This window comes from Emys orbicularis, chromosome 8, assembly GCF_028017835.1.
Source record: "Emys orbicularis isolate rEmyOrb1 chromosome 8, rEmyOrb1.hap1, whole genome shotgun sequence".
NCBI lineage: Eukaryota > Metazoa > Chordata > Testudines > Emydidae > Emys > Emys orbicularis.
The window spans coordinates 113,431,519-113,446,834 of NC_088690.1; the positions used below are offsets into that span (position 1 = coordinate 113,431,519).

Below are 15,316 nucleotides of genomic sequence, written 5' to 3' on the forward strand. Positions count from 1 at the left end.
GGCCACGCCCAGACATCGTAATCAGCTGCTGAGGCACTGTTGCTGTGTGCAGGCACGGAGATCGGAGCAGGGTCCACAACAGGCCACCCGGGGACCAGTCTGAACCATTACCGGCTCCTGAGGCTGGTGCCAAGGCCAGGCTGCAGAGCGATGAGCCCTGCAGAAAGCGTCTGGACTGCAGACGCACATCAAGAGCAGCAGATGGGCTCTTCCCTTTCCAGGGGCTGCCAAGAGATGGCAGGGCCCAGGCTGGAGACTCCTTGTTCATACAACACCATTGGTTATGTTCCATAAAGGCAGCGGGCGCACCTGCTGCTAGGCCCAATATTTAGTCAGGCAACGTCTGGGCTGGAGAGCACAGGGGAGGAGGAGGAGGATCGGCTTGCTTAACGGTTTCCTTTACATACTTAGACGGTACAGAACTCCAGGCACCATCACTGTGGTTCCCCCCCAATCAAGCAGGCCTCAGGCCCTGCACGTCCCACCTCCTGGAGTCCCTGGACTCACAGTTGCTACCATGTGTTCACAACAGCCACATCCAGATGCAGACAGCGTTAGGGCAGGTAGAGCATTTGACTCTTGGTCTGTCCCAGTCTCAGCCCAAAGAGACAGGCTGGAGAGCCCAGCGAGAGCCACAAGCAGGTCAGCAAGTCCAGAGCTGACCATAGGAGATAAGACAGGATCCACTCAGGATGGTGACTCGAACACCAGAAAGACAGAGAACACATAAGAACAGAGATTCTGCACCACACCTTGTGGCCTTCAGGGACCCCTGAAATGCAGGAACCGCAGAAGCTGGCCTGCACTCACACTTCCTTCCCCCATCAGTGCTGGCTAGACTCAGCCTGCTCAGTGCAAATGCAGATCCCGTTAGCTAGCAATGCTAGGGAGCAAGACTCAAATCCCAGGAGCAACCCAAATTGCTCCTTCAGGGGCATATGTTGATGGCCACACTGGACTCAGCCAGTTACCTGTAATGTCCATTCCCCTGGGAATATTCACACTACCCAATGTAACCTCGAGCCAGGCCCTGGGGCCCCTCCCCAACTTACTTGGTTGCTTCCTTGAAGAGCTCCTTGGCTGGCTCCTGCTCCAGCCTCTCAGAACAAGCACTCACCAGCGGCAAGGGAACTTCGGGCACATGATCCACATTCTGGGAGAGGAGGGACTGAATCAGACACAGGGAGCTGAGCCCCAGGGGCCTCCATGGGCTGCCGCTAGGGGAACGGAATCCGCAGGAACCCAGCACAGGTCTTGGCCTGCCCCCAGGATGTTTGTTACTGGGGTAGTGGAGGGACTCTTTGCTCCCCTCTGCCCTGCATTGGGGGTGGCTGGTGCTCTTTCCCGAGCACGCTGTGAGCATCTGGGTGCTAATGCTTCCCAAGCGTCTCTCTTCTACATGCCGGCACGGAGCCAGCAGCTGGAGCAGCCTGCTCGGGTCGCTTACCTTGGGGTTTAGGTAGCTGTCAATCAGGTGCTGCCCACACTCTTTCCGCTTCTCATCTGGAGTCACTTCATACTCTGCCTGTACAGAGAAAACGAGGCTGGTAAGGACTGCCCCTCCTGGGCATGGAGACATGCAGGAAGTGCGTGCAGAGGGAGTGCCACAGAACAGCATGAATTAGCTGCTTGCCATCAATAATACCCCTCTCCCATTACTGGCACAATGGGGCTCCTGCAAACTGCCCCCCAACCTCAGGGCACAGCCCCAATCTTTACAGAACAGCAGGTAACAGACTCTTTCCCCAGGGAAATGCTGCAGCATAAAGCGGAGGGTCAAGAGTTCAGGTCTCCCCACACACTCAGCCCTACATTTAGCAACAGACTGAGGGCTCTAGGCCAACTGGGCCTTGGCCCCCGACTCTCCGAACATGGGTCACAGTGTCCTGGAGGAATTTCGCACACAGCTCTGTGCTTACCACAGCATCCAAGAACTTGACACAGCGTGACAGCTCAGGCCGCGTTTCGCAGAACAGCCGGAAGAGCAGGCGCCCAATCGGCTGCTTCTCACACAGGCTGCGATAGTCCCGCTCTGCAAATGCAAAGGAGGAAGTGAGCCACTTGCCTCAAACGTAGGTATAAGCAAAGCCCATCATAGCCACAGCCAATGAGAATTCACAGACCAGGCCAGTAGGGGGCGCTGCAACAATCTACTCTTATACAGGCCAAAGAATCGCGCCCCGTGATTCCTCTATGGAGCCCATAACTTGCAGCTGAACTAAAGCGTAGCATTTAGGAAAAGGCATCCAGTCCTGGTTAGAGACTCCACCTGACATGAGCCTAGGTAAAGCTGTTCCAACAAGCAAGTCCCTTCACTGTTAGAACTTTGTGCCTTATTTCCTCCATTAATCTAATCTGGATAGCTTCAATATCCAGCCATAGGATCTTGGTCTGCCTCTGTCTTCTACATTACAGAGCCCTCCTATCCAAAATCTTTTCCCCATGGAGATATTTACTGTCCATGGTCCAGTCACCACAGCTTTCTCTTTGATAAGTTCAATCTATTTAACTTCTTAACCCTTTCCTTGTACAGCAGGTTTTCCAGACCTCAAATCGCTCTTGTAGCTATTCTATAAACCTTTCATAATTTTTCAACATGCTTCTTAGAGTGCAGACACCAGAACTGGACTCTTCCCGTAACGGTCTCACTAATGCTGTATACAATGGTAATGTCACCTCTCCACATCTGCTTGATATTCCCCTGCTTGTACATCCAAGCATCACGTTAGCTCTCTTAGCCATCGCATTAAACTGGGAATAATGTTCAGCTGGTTATCTACCATACTGCCTCCCCCACTCCAGCCAAGTCCTTTTCAGAGCCACTGCATTTCAGGATAAAATATGGTCTATGTTCTTTATTCCTAGATGTATGCCTTTGCATTTGACCATAACAAAACACATTTGTTCATGCCCCACTTACCAAGCAATCCAGATCACTCGGTATCAGTGACCTGTCCTCATCTTTATTTACCACCCCGATCAATCTTTGGGCCATCTGCAATTTTTTTCTTTATTTCTTTTTAAGTCTGCAATGCCTTTATATTTTCTTTCAGCTCATTGGTAAAAATACTGAGGGGTGGACTGAGAACTGATTCCTGCAAGACTCATTGCTTATTCCCCATTAATCAGTAATGTTTAAAGCCCTCACTCAGCCATCAGGGACCAGGACACCTGGCCATCCCAGCCTGCAGGGGGGCTCCATTTGCCCTTGGGGTCTATGCCTGCTCCAGGCAGAGCAGAAGGACCTCGCTCTGCTCACACTACGGGGTGAGCAGGGTGGCACTGGAAGGGTAGCACTGGGGGGAGGGGGGAGAATGCATCTCACTGTATTCAGCACATACCCCCTGCCCATCCCCAGGACAGAAGTCCCCACACTGCTCCATAGGATGCCAGGGCCCCGCCCTCCTACATGGCAGGCATATTGTAGGCGTTCCCCTCCCCTATGCAGCAGTTTCTCCTGAGGAAGCTGCGGCTTCCTGAGTGGTGCAGAGCTCAGCGACAACAGCTCCAGCCCAGGGGAGGGGGTCACACTGCTGCCTCACTAGCTGCACTATTTCCTTCTCTGTGGGGAAATGAGCTCACTCCAATGAGGAAGGTGAAAGGTTTGCAGCCTGGCAAGGTCAGAGACTTCCTCGCTGCCATCATTGGCCCCAGCGTGGCACAGGCCTCACTGCTTGCAGGACTTGGCACTACCAGTGCATGCACAGAGGCTGGATTTCTGCAGTGGGTTTTTTAGCTCAGTGATGTAGAGGGGCCTGTCCACCCCCTCGGGTTGTGTGGAGAGGGAAATAAGAATGCCCACACCTGCCTTGAAGCCATTAGTGAGAGGGGAAAATACGGGAACCCCTGCTGGAAACAAACATGCTGACCCATCCTGAACATGGACTACCATCCCCCTCACCTCTCCCCAGAGGGGCAGCAGTACCTCAGTCCTTTCACTGTAACTGAGAAGGAGTCTCTACCTGGAACAGATCTACAGCCAGTAAAGCACAAAGCTGGAGCCCACCAAAGGGAGTAGAGGGGGCACGGGGAGCGACCCAGCAGGGAGGACAGGAACCAGGTCTTCCAAAGCAACCCAAGGGCAATGCCTTGGCCAGATGTGCCAGAGGACAGTGGAAAGGACATTTAAATTTTGACAGCCAGCCTGAGTGAACAGGCAGCACAACAGCAGATGAAATGCACTGCTAACAAAATGCCTCGTAATGCCCACTGAATAGAGGTCTGAGCACCACTGAGACCAGCTGAAGAAAAAGCTCTGCTTAGCGAGCACAACAGTCAGAACATTGGGATGGCTATGGAACAGGCTAGAGACTAAGGCAGCTACCATCCTCAGCAATGGGGGGCAGAACTGTTCCAAAATCTCAGCTTTTGTTTAAAAAGGCAAACAGGAGAATTTGGTCCTAAGTTCAGCAGTGGCACCCTCCACCCCCAGCAAAAGGGAGTTGTGGGGAAGGTGGGGGTGCGGCAGACAGGGCCGGGCGAGACGGGGTGCGATGGAACTGAGCTAGAAGCTTGGAGCTCACACGCGGGATGGAAGTTAGAGTAGGCCCCTGTTGCTCTAACTTCCAGTGGGGCCTCACACTCACGATGAGGGAGCCACACCCAGCTCCCTGTGGCCACCACCATCCAGTGTGCTCAGAATCACGGCCCAAGTTTACAGGCCTCTTGGTTACACAGAACCTTCCTAATGTGACCTGAATGCACCTGATGCAGTGACATCTGCCCTAGTGTGCAGACAGCCTGAAACAATAGCTCCGGGGGGTGAACTACATAATTCATCTCAATTGGCTGTTAACTCTGAAATTTAACGGTGACAACTTAAAATGTGACTTCACTATTTCACTAATATTCATCTGTAAGGCGTTTATCCCACAGCATCAAACAACCCCAGGTGCCCAAAGCTCCAGCTGCCCCCTACTCAACTGCCAAAACCTCCAGCTTCCTCCATGGCTTTGATGATGCAGTTATGCAATGCCAGTACCAAAACCTGAGCACCTCACGCACTGAAAACATGGGGACAGCATACAATAAACTGAACTGAGTATCAGAATAAACAACCCAGTGCTACTAAATCAGCTGTGACTGTCTCAGCTGCAGTTCACTGAAAAGCTCCACTGGTAACCAGAATGAAGCTGCTGCATCAGATCCCCAGGGACCGTGGTGAAGAATTTAGGCCCAGCTTGCCAGGGAATATATGGGACCTTGGCCATAGGAATCCACTGGCTACTCCATCTATGTAAGGGGAAGCCCTGAAATGTGATTTGGGGCTCAGCTACACCCTTTGGGCTGTTTACATGAAAAAGAAAGTTCCTGTCTCTGGGGAAACCTGTCATGGTTTAGAGCAGTGGCTCAACCAGGGGTACACAGAGGTCTTCCGGGGGTACATCAACCCATCTAGGTGTTTGCCTAGTTTTACATAAAGAGCACTAGTGAAGTCAGTACACACTAAAATTTCATACAATGACTTGTTTCTACTGCTCTATACACTATGCACTGAAATGTAAGTATAATATTTATATTCCAGTTGATTTATTTTATAATGATATGGTAAAAATGAGAACGTCAGCATTATTCAGTACTAGCATGGCTGTGACACTTTTGTATTTCTAGGTCTGATTTTGTAAGCAAGTAGTTTTTAAGTGAGATGTAACTTGGGGGTGTTCACGACAAATCAGCCTCCGGAAAGGGGGACAGTAGTCTGGAAAGGTCGAGAGCCACTGGTCTAGAGGACCCTGGAGGACCTTGCTGGATGTGTCCAGCGGGCTTGGAGAAAGCATGACTTACCAGCATTCCCCCTTTCTCTGCACCCAAACTCTTACCCCGTCTGGCAGGTCTGTGCCCCGTACACACCACAGTGACCCTAGTTTCTCCCATGACACACTGAGTCTCACAAATGCAGTTAGGCAGAGCTTACAGGACAAGGGATGAACAACTCCCCGCCAGGCAACTAAGAGTCATCCCAAGGAAGCCAACCATGTATCTCCGCCAGCCCCACGTGCAAACAGGGCAGGGGGCAGCACTCGACATCCAACAAACAGCTATTCCTCACCGAGTGCTTGCCGGAGATCTTCACACAGGCTGATGTGCGGGAACTGCAGCATCTGGCGCCATTTCTTACTCTTGCCCTTCCTGTTCCCTCCGCCGCCTGCAGGGGCACAGAACAGACATCACAATGAGGCAGCCACAAACGAGACCCAGCTAGAGTGTCTGACCTGGCAGCAGAGAGAGCTGGGAAGGAGACACCCCCCTGCTGAGCCACACCCAGCCAGCAGGAATCAGGGAACGGACTGCCTGGACCCGAGCCCCATGCTGTGGATCTAGACAGCAGTGGTGCTTTTCTCCCTGCATGACAGGACCCCACCTTGCTGCTAAAGGAAAGATAAATCACTCCAGCTCGTTAGAGAAGAGCAGGAAGTCACTGAATCAACAATAATGAGCTCTTCTATCCAAGCATTTCAAGGGAGTTATCTGCTATTACAGATGGGGAAACTAAGGCATAGACTGGAGAAGGCCTAAGAGAACCTGTATCAGCTGAAGTTCTAGCTCCCAAGCCTGTCTTCAGATCCCATCTCTGAAAGTAAGCTGAAGGGTAACATTTACCCAGTGCTGCAAAGGTATGAAGTCCCCAACTGCAGAATTTCCTGCCTAGCACAAGCAGAGATGTTCATGCTGCCTAGTCTTCCAAGGCTAAATATATTCACTACAGGGAGGCAACATGCTATCGAAAAATGCACATGGGACTGGAAGACAAGAATTTCTGCTCTAATCCCAGCTCTGCAGCCAACTCACTGGGTAGCCTTGGGCAAGTCGCTTCAGCCTCCCCGCCTACAAATGGAACGAACTCCTCCCTCCCTCCCAGGTAGGGAGCGAGAGTTAGTTCATGTCTGGAAAGCAGGATCCAAGTGCCAGGTATCATTACAGCATCAATACTGTTAAAAGCAGATTGGTCTCTTAGGGTTAATTGCCCAGCGCCATGGGACAGGATTGGGAAGCTCTCTAAATACTCTGTAAATGGCAAGTATTAAAATGCTGCAGGGTATGACATCCACTCTGGAAACTAGCCCACAGCACACCTGTCTCTCCTCCAGGCCAGCCAAGGTGCACTTGAGCTGTGTTCAACCCCTCAGCCACACCCAGCTGATTCAGGCACAGAAATGGGACTCTTCAAAAGAAAAAAAAGGGGGGGAAGATGTTTCTTTCTGATTGATCGATCAGCTAGTGAAAAAGCAGCTGGCGGCAGCACAACAACAACTGCTGAACACATGAGCCAACCCCTAGTGTTGATCCTGGCCAGTTTGCACATCCCCCGTCAGCCAGATTTCCTGCAGCCACCACTGGGGGGCCTATAAGAGACCATCTGGACAGGGACAGGATGGGGGCACTTACTAAATACACAGACAAAAGCCTTGGCAGAGGGGTGGGGGGAGGGACTGTACCCAGCAGAAAATCCCCAGGTACAGCGCAGGACCAAGTGCCTCCAGCTCTGGCCAGCCCGTGGTATTGCTGCCTTCAACAAGAGCTGTTTAAATCAGCAAAGAGCTTCCCCCAGGCTCACTTCACACAGTCCAACAAACGCACAACACTGAAAGCTTCAGAGAGGCAAACATCCGGAGGAGACACTGCTGCCTCCGGTACTAGGCACGAGCCACCAGCTCAACACACTACTTGGGCTCTGGACAGAGCGAAATTCCAGCCCAGAGTGTCTCATGCAGCCACGCAGGCTGGAGCCCAAGGAGCTGAGCACCTGGTGCACACGCCAGAGTTTGCTGCATGTTCTGTGGGCAGCAGCATTGCATCTGCCCAACATCAGCAGCTCCGCTGTGCAACTCTACAAACCCAGGAAGGAAGTGACTCAATGCCCCGGGCAAGTGGGGGGGAGAAGGAGCCAGCAGCACAGACACCTTCTTCTCAGCTACAGCCTGCAGTGACCGAATGTGAAGGACAAATCAGTGACAAGGCCGAAGGCAGGGAGGGGGGTGTGGGCCACAGAGCCAGGGAGAGCCCACCTGCCATGCAGAGGGTTTGATGAAGGGCAGACCCAGAGCCCCACTTCATGCTGGGGGAGGCAGGAGGAGAAGAGAAGAGCTGCAGAACTCAGGTTTCCTTTGACTTGTTTGTTTAGAAAAGGAACCGTGGCATTCACCCCCCAAGCTCTCCCCTCGGTTACAGCAAGCACCTGGGTGCCCAGCTGAGCTCTAGCTGCCCTCCCTGCACAACTGCCTCACAGCAGCCAGCAGTGGGGGCACTTCAGCTAACAGCCCCTGCCTTAAGGGGGAAGGAGCCAGGGGAAGCCCATTCTCCAGGAGGAGCTCTTCCCCACCCAAAGCCTGAAGGAGCTGGGCTCCAGGGCATGCTGCCAAGCTGGCCTATTTTCAGAGGCATCGGGGCAAGAGTGGGTGAGTGATGGGGAGTTAATTTGGGGGAGGGGTTGATATTGTAGGGAACAGCTTTACATTCAGTGGGCCAGATCCTCAGCCCCTCTTGGCTGCTGGCAACGGAAACTTGCAGTGCTCTTCAGGCAGCAGCTGGGGATTCCCTGGAGCGCACTGTTCCATAGGGGTAGGGCAGCGCCACCCCATCCCATCTGCATCAGTGTAAGTGGTGTTCCAGGGAGGGCTGGACTGGCGAGCAATCCTGGCCAGCAAAGCGGTTCTGTCCACCAGCACAGGCTGCTCTCACTCGCAAGGGGGGCTTTGCAATTTGACCCCCAGGATAGGGGGATGCAGAAAGGTGGTAGAGCCCCCTACTGCTCCGGCACATCCAAGCAGCTAGCCCAGCATCTTCCATTCTCTAATCACATATATTGCAAACTCTGGATTGGTGCTTTCCATGGTTCTAATAAAAGACTGTACAGGACATTAACTCTGTGGGTGTGCTTAACTGCACCCAGACGCCCATGGAAAGTGACCGTTAATAGCAGAGCAGAAAGGCCGGCTGAGCTCCTTCCTGGATAGTTGCCCAGAACTGAGGCTGTAAGTCCCCCATGTGCGAGTAACTGACTCCAGTCTCTGGAAGACAGCCGTTTAGGGCAGGGTTCCTTTCACGTCTCTTGAGTCGGGGAGCAAGATAATTACTGCCACCTAGTTTCTCTGGAGCAGTGGTGGGCAACCTGCGGCCCATCAGGGTAATGCGCTGTTTGCGGGCCATGAGACACTGTTTACATTGGCCGCCCGCAGCGGTTCGCCGTTCCCGGCCAATGGGAGCTGCGGGCGGCCAATGTAAACAGTGTCTCGCAGCCCACCAGTGCGTTACCCTGACAGGCGCGGGGTGCCCAGCCCTGCTCTGGAGGCTTTGATAGCATCTCCCTTCAGACACTGGACCCTTCCATATCGAAGTCTGACACTGAAGGGATTTCAGTTCCCCACCTCATCGGCACATAGCTCTGGGATAACCTGGCCTGAGTCTTCTACCTTGCCTGGGGTTTCTACCCCAAACCTGATTTTCAAGTAGCTTGAGAAGTTTCTCTGCCCATGTCCCTATTCAGCTTTTGTTTTTCCCCCAAAAACCCTCATCTTCAAAACCTTTTCATAGACTTTAAATCCAGCAGGGGCCACTCTCTGTTCACTTAATCTGACCTCCTACATAACAGAGGCCAGAGACTTTCACCCCCATTCCTGCAGTGAAGGGAATTCTTCTTCTTCACTCGATAAGTGACACTACTGAGCCCAGTAGTGTGTGGTTGAACTGGATCTCTTTTAGAAAGACAAGCAGCCTTGATTCAATGGCTTCACGTGATAACAAATTCACCACTTCCAGTGGTGAGCTGTTCCATTGGCTAATCACCCTCACAGTCAACTTGCACCTCTAGCGAGCTCCACATTTCACACAATTCTGTTGCTCCTAGCCTGCCACCCAACCCAGAAGTCCTGGCATTCAGCCTCAGCACCTGGCAGAGCCTGCTCCATTTTCCAGAGGGCTGAGGCCCATGGTCACTATAGGAATCAGCAAAGGAGTGGGACCTGCACCTATAAAGTTTTGGGGTCAGCCCTGGGGTGGGGAGAGCCACTACAGAGGCAGTTGGATTGTCAGGCTGAATTCTACCATTTTGCCCAAGAGACTGCAGTCAGGCTTTGCTCCTTTGCCTTTACGACAGCAGCAGCCTCTGGGACAGGCTCTGGAACCACTGAGATCCACAGTGTGGTGTGTAAATGGCTTTGCTGACAGAGGAACGGCTGTGCAGAGATGCAGAAACCCTAAAGGGGCTTGTGTTCCTGGTGCAACATCAGCAGTAATGAACAGTGGCAAGTAGACAGGTGTGCCAGTCTCACAGCCACTTGAGTGCAGGACTGGACACCAAGTTCTGGGGCTTCATTTAGGGACAAGTTTATCCCACCAGCCCTGCAGAGTTCACCAGCCTCCTAATCAGTAAAGTCCACAATCCTCGGGGTTCAGAATGACATACAAGAAGTCTAGAACTCAAATTCCAGGGTCCAGGCTGATCTTTGGCAACAAAGGCATCACCAGGCCAGATCACATCTGCAGTCCATCTAGTCCAGTATCCTGCCTCTGACAGGCCAACACCAGACGCCTCAGGGAAGTTAAAAGAAACCCAGCAGTAGCAGATGTGAGGTAAACTACCTACCATGTAGGTCTCATCCTAGTCCCTAACAGGTTTAACCCTCAAAGCCATGAGTTTTTATCCCTTCCAAACTCTGGTTGCATTAACTGTTATAACTGCATATTCTTGTAATCCATATACATGGCTAGCCATGTCTGGCTCTTGCTTTTCTCTGCATCAACAGATACGATGCCCTGACTGCACCTCTCCTTCGGTAACCATGTCAAGGCAGCAATCCAGAATCAGAGCATCCAGCAGCATAAGATATTCAGACTCTCTAGTATCTCAGACTGTGATGAAGAAACCAAAAGCCAGCTGGCCTCCGGGACTGAAAATACATCAGAGGAAATCTAATAATGCCCAGCCCGCAGCAAACCCTGAGTGAGTAATTCTGCCCCTATAGCGCAGCTAGCGGATGAAGAGAGAGTGCCCAGCACCAGAATTTCACTGTGTAGCTGGTTTGTGCATCCATCAAGATACAAGTGGTGAAGGGCAAGAGTGACCACTAGGCACTAAGTGCAAGTTTCTCCTGTGCCACCTATTGAAAGAAGCACTATTGCTTCTCCTTGGCAGCTGAGTGCATGCTTGGTCGCAGTGGCACTGTACGCCAGGAAGCTTTGACCTGCATACTTGTGCTCACCGACATCCCAGCCATCCTCAGACCATGCAGCAAGGCCTGTGAAGAGTGGCTCAGGGCAGAAAACCTACTGGGAGAGCGAAGGGGAGGGGAGAGGATCCTCACACCTCAGGTTAGAAAGGGGTCTCCTGATAATGCAATCATGAGCTCAGTGAGGGAGAAAGAGCTGGAGGTTTGCAATGCTGACTGAGCAGACGCATGCTTCCAGTGGGCTGCCAGTGACAGAGGCCTCCCTGCTTGTAAGACTAAAAGCTCCGACTGGAGAGAGCACTGCCAAGAGTGCTGCAACTCTTGCTCCCTCTTCCACCTCATACAGCCTCTTCTCCACATTCATCTGACCAGGAAAAAGTAGGGTAAGGAGTTGGCTTCCTTCTCTGAAGCTGACAAATCCAATTCATGTTGGTATTTCCTCTACCGGAGCATCCCTAATACCTTCCCCTTCCTCACCCACCCCAGACATTCGAGGCATTTAGTTATAACCTTTTTAGGACACGCACAAAAACTAAAGACAACACGATAAACTAGGCACAGCAGCACCTTAAAGCCTCCCCAATGGCAATCCTGGGCTGAATACAGACAGGCTCTCCAACCCAGGACATGGCAGACCATGGAGAGGGAAGTCAAGAACTTTTCACCAGAAGTGCCCCGCCCTAGGCTTCTGTTGCTTAAGCCATGGGCCTGTGAGCTTGTGCACTCCTGGTGAACACAGCTGCTGTGGAATCATACAAGGAGAAAGGTAATCTCCAAAGGAGGCAAGACCCAAACTGTCCAGGGCTTCATAGGTCAAAGCCAACTTCATAAACATCCCATGAAAATGGGCTGCTAGCCAGTGCAGGCCACAGAAAACCAGTGAGAGATGCTTCCCCTGGGAAAGCCCACGTTCTGGATAAATTGCAATCTCCAGATGGTCTCAGATAAGGTACTGTCAACCAAAAATCATACGACTGAAATAAACCTCTCCTTGTGTTACTAACAGCACTCAGAGTTATCAGAAGGGAAAGAGTCTCTAGAAGTCAGTTCACATCTGGACATTGTTTATGCAGCTTGCTCAGTTGGTACGATGATAGTCAGTCCCACTCTGGAGTTCAGTGCTCCAGTGTTTGGGTGGCACACGCTGCTGGAGAAGGGTTATTTGTTTAAAAACAACTTGTTCCATTGGACTTTTAAGATGTCAAACATTCCCACTTGTCTGAGGCTTAATAAAACCTTGTTCACCCACTGGAGAGTTTGGGCTGAACATAACGTAACCGGCTCCTTTGAAGATGTAGCCCATGTACAGCTCACTGCAGTGACCCAACTCCGAGATGACAGCCCTAGATACCTGCTGCTAAGTCCCTTACCCAGACTCCAGGCAAAAGTGATGAAAGGTTCTCTTAACTGGCACCTGGATATCCAGCAGCAAAGGATCCAACAAGATGCCAGGTTGTGAACCCAGGTAACAAGTGCCAGGCTGACACCCACACTCGGGGGCTTCACACAAATGTCTCCATAAATCTCACCCAGTTTATCCATATACACTCCAACCTATTCGACATGCTCAGCCACACCCAACATAATCCATTCTCCAAACTCCCTTCCCTCTTCTGTCATTTAAACACAGCTCCCTCTCCCTACACTGTCTCCACTCTCAACAATTCCTTTGCCTTTGGAACCTTCTCCGGCTCTCTAAAATGTGCCACTATCCACCTTATATCCCAGCATGACCACCACCCTCTCACCAACCCTTGGGAATGGTTTTTCCCCTCAACGTCCCTGACTGGTTTTGGGTCTAGGACCCAGATCCCTCAGCATAATTACCCTCTTTTTGCTAGTGAAGATGCTTAATTCAAGGCACATCCTTGACCCCAGCACAGCCCTACAGCCCCCAACAACTCCCTTAGCTAACTCCCCCCCGATTCTCTTCAGACACCTCGAATGCCCCCCTCTCTGCCTGCCCCAACCATGTCAGCTTGTGGCTAGGGCTCAGCTTCCTGCATAGCATCTCACAGGCAGAAGCTTGTGCAACAAGAGCTTCCCCCAGACCAGCCACTCTGGCCTCCCAACCGTCGCCACCATCAGTAACCCTGTCATTGACCCCAAGTCCTCCCATACATCTCCTGCAGCAGAAACACGACTTCTCCCCAGCCCCACCGCATCGCCCACGCATGCCACAGACACATGCCCAGGCCTTAGCTGTGCCTTGCTGATTGCTGCTCCTGGATGTGCTCTGTGGCTTGGCCAAACCCCAGCATTCATGTGTTCAGGGCGTTAACGATGCCTACCCCTAACCATCCCCAACCATATCCCCTACCCACCACCCCCTCTAACTGCTGCCCCCCATCCCTCCTTCCCACCCTGCCCCCCACCGGGTCCCCTCCCCACCACCCCCTCTACTCACTACCCCCCGGGTCCCCTACCTACCACCCCCTCTACTCACTGCCCCCCATCCCTCCTTCCCACCCTTCCCCCCACCGGGTCCCCTACCCAACACCCCTTCTACCACTGCCCCCCATCCCCCTACCCACCCTGCCGCCCCCCTCGGGTCCCCTACCCACCACCCCCTCTACTCACTGCCCCCCATCCCTCCTTCCCACCCTGCCCCCCCACCGGGTCCCCTACCCCATCCCCCTACTCACCCTGCCCCCCCCATATCCCCTACCCAACACCCCTTCTACCCACTGCCCCCCATCCCTCCTTCCCACCCTGCCCCCCCACCGGGTCCCCTACCCCATCCCCCTACTCACCCTGCCCCCCCATATCCCCTACCCAACACCCCTTCTACCCACTGCCCCCCATCCCTCCTTCCCACCCTGCCCCCCCACCGGGTCCCCTACCCCATCCCCCTACTCACCCTGCCCCCCCCAGATCCCCTACCCAACACCCCTTCTACTCACTGCCCCCCATCCCTTCTTCCCACCCTGCCCCCCCACCGGGTCCCCTACCCCATCCCCCTACTCACCCTGCCCCCCCCAGATCCCCTACCCAACACCCCTTCTACTCACTGCCCCCCATCCCTTCTTCCCACCCTGCCCCCCCACCGGGTCCCCTACCCCCATCCCCCTACTCACCCTGCCCCCCCCATATCCCCTACCCAACACCCCTTCTACCCACTGCCCCCCATCCCTCCTTCCCACCCTGCCCCCCCACCGGGTCCCCTACCCCATCCCCCTACTCACCCTGTCCCCCCCGATCCCCTACCCAACACCCCTTCTACTCACTGCCCCCCATCCCTTCTTCCCACCCTGCCCCCCCACCGGGTCCCCTACCCCATCCCCCTACTCACCCTGCCCCCCCAGATCCCCTACCCAACACCCCTTCTACTCACTGCCCCCCATCCCTTCTTCCCACCCTGCCCCCCCACCGGGTCCCCTACCCCATCCCCCTACTCACCCTGCCCCCCCAGATCCCCTACCCAACACCCCTTCTACTCACTGCCCCCCATCCCTTCTTCCCACCCTGCCCCCCCACCGGGTCCCCTACCCCCATCCCCCTACTCACCCTGCCCCCCCCAGATCCCCTACCCAACACCCCTTCTACCCACTGCCCCCCATCCCTCCTTCCCACCCTGCCCCCCCACCGGGTCCCCTACCCCCATCCCCCTACTCACCCTGCCCCCCCCCAGATCCCCTACCCAACACCCCTTCTACCCACTGCCCCCCCATCCCCCTACCCACTGCCCCCCCGATCCTTCCTACCCCCACCCGCCACACACGGCCCGGGCCCTGAACCCACTGCCCCCCCGTGCCCCGCTCCACACACGGCCCTCCCCGGGCCGTACCGGTAGCCGCCCGGCAGGCTCCGCGGCCGGCCCCCAGCGCGGCCGGGCCCGGGGGGGGCGGCCCGGGGGGCCCCAAGGCGGGGGGCGGGGCCCGGCCTCACCTTCGCGCGCCTTGAGCAGGACGGTGTTGGCGACGATGTTCTCCAGCTCCATGGGGCCCGGGGCGGCGCCGCCTCCTCCCCGGCCGGGATCGCGCTGCCTCCGGCTCCGGCTCCGGCTCGGCGCCCGCCTCCGCCGCCAGCCCCGCCCCTGCCGCTCGCCCCGCCCACTGTTTACCTGAGCTCTGCAATCCCCGCGCGCTCCCCTCCCGCGCCGTCCCCTCATTGGGCCGCACGGTGCATTAGCCCCGCCCCCTCCGCGCCGC

At 54.5% G+C, this 15,316-nt stretch overlaps 1 protein-coding gene across 1 annotated transcript in view; it reads right to left on the bottom strand.

The window, feature by feature from the left end:
• The window catches only part of GRK6 (G protein-coupled receptor kinase 6), a 31,927-nt gene extending 16,822 nt beyond the window's left edge, over nucleotides 1-15,105 (bottom strand). Inside the window, exons 1-5 of the mRNA XM_065410012.1 lie at nucleotides 15,054-15,105; nucleotides 6,050-6,145; nucleotides 1,920-2,032; nucleotides 1,448-1,525; nucleotides 1,053-1,153 (exon numbers count right to left, since the gene is read on the bottom strand). Coding sequence (XP_065266084.1) covers nucleotides 1,053-1,153; nucleotides 1,448-1,525; nucleotides 1,920-2,032; nucleotides 6,050-6,145; nucleotides 15,054-15,105 — 440 coding nt within the window. The remainder of the gene's footprint in view (nucleotides 1-1,052; nucleotides 1,154-1,447; nucleotides 1,526-1,919; nucleotides 2,033-6,049; nucleotides 6,146-15,053) is intronic.
• Between the last annotated feature and the right edge of the window lie 211 nt (nucleotides 15,106-15,316).